At 30.3% G+C, this 4,549-nt stretch overlaps 1 protein-coding gene across 1 annotated transcript in view; it reads right to left on the bottom strand.

The window, feature by feature from the left end:
- Nucleotides 1-1,132, bottom strand: part of LOC106461113 (muscle M-line assembly protein unc-89-like) — a 9,568-nt gene extending 8,436 nt beyond the window's left edge. Inside the window, exon 1 of the mRNA XM_013920904.1 lies at nucleotides 1,089-1,132. Coding sequence (XP_013776358.1) covers nucleotides 1,089-1,132 — 44 coding nt within the window. The remainder of the gene's footprint in view (nucleotides 1-1,088) is intronic.
- Nucleotides 1,133-4,549: the final 3,417 nt, after the last annotated feature.

Here is a 4,549-nt window from a genome sequence, read left to right on the forward strand (position 1 = left end):
TACATGATAGTTCTAGAAACGTTGCGTCATAGTAGTCACGTGACTCGCTGACGCAACAGTATCAATACTTACTAATGTACTTCTTTTTGCAAGTTGCAAATATATCAACTGAAATACAAATACCTTGTTAACTAGCCATGATTTATCCATTATACTATACTTCACAAAAGATTCAAAAAGTTGAATTCTATTCATTTCAGCTAAAGAAAATTATACCAAAGATAAACTAGTGAAATTTTCATACAGTGTGCAAGTTATATCCTTTCTTCTCTTTTCATTAATCTGTTTTTTTAAAAAAATAACTGAAGTCATATGTATATTGAATGGATCGGATATTAGTATGGTATTGTGATGCAATTTTCCTTGGAAAGATTTCTAACCAGGAAGGAAATTACTTCAAGAAAGATTAGTTTTATAAAAAGTCTTGACTAGAAAATTCTTAGTATCCACAAAAATTAAAATAAAGATTATTTTCAATCTGGCTTTAACCAGAAGAAACATGTGCCACCTGCTTTCCAACTGGGTTTCTATTAGAAAAATACTTAATACTTGGTTTTCAACAATAAACTAATTGAGAAAATATTTAAAAGCTTATTTTCAGTTTGGCTTTAACTGAAAGAAATGTGTCTTCTAATTTTCAACTGGTCTTAAGAGCTTTCAACTAACATAACATTCGGTTTTACCACAAAATTCTAACTGAAAAAATATTTATCTGTTTATTTTCAATTTTGCATTTCAACTACGAAAATATTTACAAGTTTATTTTTAACTTGGTTTTAAATGAAAGAAGAGTGTGTCATCTGATCTACAAGTGGGTTTCAACATGAGAAATGTTTAACACATGGTTTGCAACAAGATTCTAACTGAAAATATATATTTAACAGTTTGTTTTAAATTGAATAAACAAGAAGATAAAAATACGAAATATTTTTTAAATGATTTTCAAGCTAAAGATAAACAAAGAACTTATCAATTTGTGGTTCAGTTTAAGTAATGCTGATTTATATCACAACAATTTAACAGGAATCCAAATACATTGTGGAATAATTAGCCAAACCTTATTAACTGAAGTAGCAACACAAAATTACCTAAGAGCTGTCTGGTTATACCTACTTGGATCAAATATAGTCATAGTCAATTATGAGATGTCTCTCATCATCACTAACAAGTTAAATAAAGGAGTCATCATCAAAACAAACATGTACATAAATATCATGCTGTTGTGTTAAATAAAACCTACAGTATTAGTAAAACTAGCTGGAGTACCCACCCTCTGGATGAAAGTTATGTAAATTCATGATTAATGAAAGGTTATCTTAGTATATGGAAAGTTGCTTCCTTTATTTGTAATTGTAAAAAATGTCCATAAAAACTGCAAAACATAATATGTGAAACTGCAGAGTTGAACATATCTCCGCATGGACCCAACAAACCTTCATGTCAAATTTGGTGAAGATCCATCAACAGGGGGTGAAGTAGTGGTAGAAAACGTGAAAACACAAAACTGAAAATTTGTATCTCCCCATGGACCCAATAAACCTCCATACCAAATTTGGTGAAGATTCATCAACAGGGGGTGAAGTAATGGTAAGAAATGCAAAACATCCCATAAAAACCATAAAACTGAAAATTTGTATGTACCCTGCATGGACTTAATGAACCTCCATACCAATTTTGGTGAAGATCCATCCACATCCTGCAAAGTAGTTACATGGACATACAACAGACAGTCATATTATATTTATATAGATATTACTTGAAATTAAAAAATTGGTTGGCAGAAAACCAGATATTATCCTAATATTATGTTGAATATTTCAAATTTATAAACAATAAGTTACTTTACTGTTAATTTAGATTTAAAGTAACTAATTTCTAATATTTTGTAACAAGAATTTTGTTTGCTATTAAAATGAGAGAGCAATTTCATATAATATTTTTTTAAATGAATAAATTCATAATTAGTTATTTTGTAGGATTATTGGATAAATTTTGTTATTTAGAAAAACAATTATAATTGAAAAAAAATATTTTCAGTTGTAAAATACTGTTTGTGCATTGTTGTTAAGAACCCTGAACAAGAGGCTAAAAGACAGTTAGTATAATCATTGCATAACAAACTTTTTACAATTACAGCTTAACTGTGCAAATCATTTTCTTACTGAAAGATATTCAAATAATAATACACATACTTTCAGTTAAAAACCAGCTGTGCACTAATCAAATAATCTATGGCTTAGTTATGTATTTATAAAACTTGGAAGTGGAGAAAACATGAGAAATACAGGGGGTATGGAATCCATTTTGCCTGATGACTGAGACAACAAGTTTTACACTTATACTTTGCCTATTGAACAAATAGTTTTTTTTATTCACATCATTCATTCTCTTGCTAGAAAAACTCTGGGTAGATTTCTATGGAGCAAGCAAGTTCCTGAAAATTTTGAAATGTTTAAGTCTAGCACACACACCACAAACATTTAAAAATGCTTATCTCTAAACCTCAAACCAAAACTATATACATATCCCTTTAATTCACAAACCCCTCAAGTAATACACACACAGCAACAAATGTATTTAAACTAATACAATGACATTATTACATTACTTCTGTGTACAGTAGGAGCCCAGTAAAGTGTAACTGCCACCTATAGGAAGAATTTATAACAAAAATTACAAGAAGCTTTAAACTGTGATATATATATTTTAAGCACCATTTAGTTTGTGAGAGTATTAATGTATAGCACAATTTCCTTATCAGTTTATGCATGGGATACTCTACATGCTGCACTATAAAACCCTAACAGCTTTATGTTAAAAACCATAGGGTACACAAACAAATACATATTATAAGCTTAGTTGTGAAACATGGTTTACACCATTCCTACTAAAACTGAGCTGTCAATTGTTTGTGTTCATTGTTAAATAACAGCAAAATCGTACAGGTTATCTTTTAATTTTTGTGTGTTTTAATGGAAAGAGAAGGGACAAGTAAATTTTTTTAGCATTTTTTATCCTTTGGACAAGAAGCTCTATCATTTTCATGTCTAACAAGAGGTGATTTGACCCTTAAAGGTCATCTAAACTTAGTGGATGTTAAGTCAAGTTATGTGAGTTACATATTCAGCTCCATAGAGTGTCTGATATTGTGTAGGTGTGGGTGCTGTTGGCTTTAGGAGAAGCCAGCATGTATGTGTGTTTCCCTTGTTGTATATGTGTTTGTTTCCAGCTCATTAAAGGAAGAGGTATTGCCATGGTTAGGATTGGAAATCGTCTGCAGTTAAGTAAGCCTAGTTCTGGTTAAGTTGCTTTACTTTGATTCATTATAATAAGTTCAGTTTAAAGAAGTTTAAACATCTATGAGCAAGACTGGTGTACAAAAAATAACACTATTAACTTAAGAGTTACTCTACCTTGTAGAAAGGGTTTCATTATGTATAAACTCAGTTTGATTTTGTATTTCTTGTGATTGATGGTGACACACTACTTTGAGATTCTGGTACTCTGAGGTGTCCACTGCAAACTTCCAGGACTTGGAGTGAAGGCCACATGATAGTGAAGCCGGTTCATCTCTTACAATCAAATCCCAAGTGGGTTCAGAGAAATTACACTTCGACTGTTCAATACTACCATAAGAGGATAACAAAATTGATGGTTTTGGTGGGGGCTTGGGTTTATCTGAAAGATAAACAAATATATAATATATATTTAAGCTTACTTAAGATAAATATAATTACATTAAAAAAGTATAAATGTTAACCCCTTAACAAAAACAATCAACTGCATAATAGTTTTGGAAAGCCTCCAGCATAAATATGACCAATGTTTAATTATTATTAATATACACACAACAAGGAATTATTTGGTACTTCAAGGTTGTCCTTGAATACTAAAGGAGTGGCAATACGATACAAGTATCGTATCATGAAGCAGTGATATGATTGTATCGATACATCGTCCGATACAATACGATTTATGCATGTTCACAAAATTTGACAAGTTTTCAATAAATATTATAAGTCTTTGTATATAAAAAATAAGAATCTCTATTAAAGTATTTTTGCTAAAAATTAATGATTCAATAAAGGAAGATGAGTATTGAGTACTACATGTTGTCTTCACTTCTTTTATGAAAAAACATAACATGCAAAGTAACATAACAAATGAGCAATAACAAAATGGATAGATAGATATTAACTTTTTTTTATTTTACTTCTCTTGCCAGCTGCCATTTAGTTGATCAAACCTGAGAATTTGAAAAAGCACCGTAAAGTGTGAAATACTTAAATAAGACAATGTTACAGACAAGACTGTCAAACTTTGTAACAAACCATTGGTAAAACTTCTGTATCTAGATACATATCGTATCGAGGCATCAATATCTAGATATGTATCATATCAACGACTACGATGAGATACGCACCCCTATTCAATACCCATCCTTGAAAGAAAGAAAAACAACTTAAACTCACTCTTTATTTTTCATGAAGTTATCAATTCCCTTTTTTAAACTCTTATAAAATGCCTAGGCTACATTTTCCAAACCTTA

This window comes from Limulus polyphemus, unplaced genomic scaffold (assembly GCF_000517525.1).
Source record: "Limulus polyphemus unplaced genomic scaffold, Limulus_polyphemus-2.1.2 Scaffold900, whole genome shotgun sequence".
NCBI lineage: Eukaryota > Metazoa > Arthropoda > Merostomata > Xiphosura > Limulidae > Limulus > Limulus polyphemus.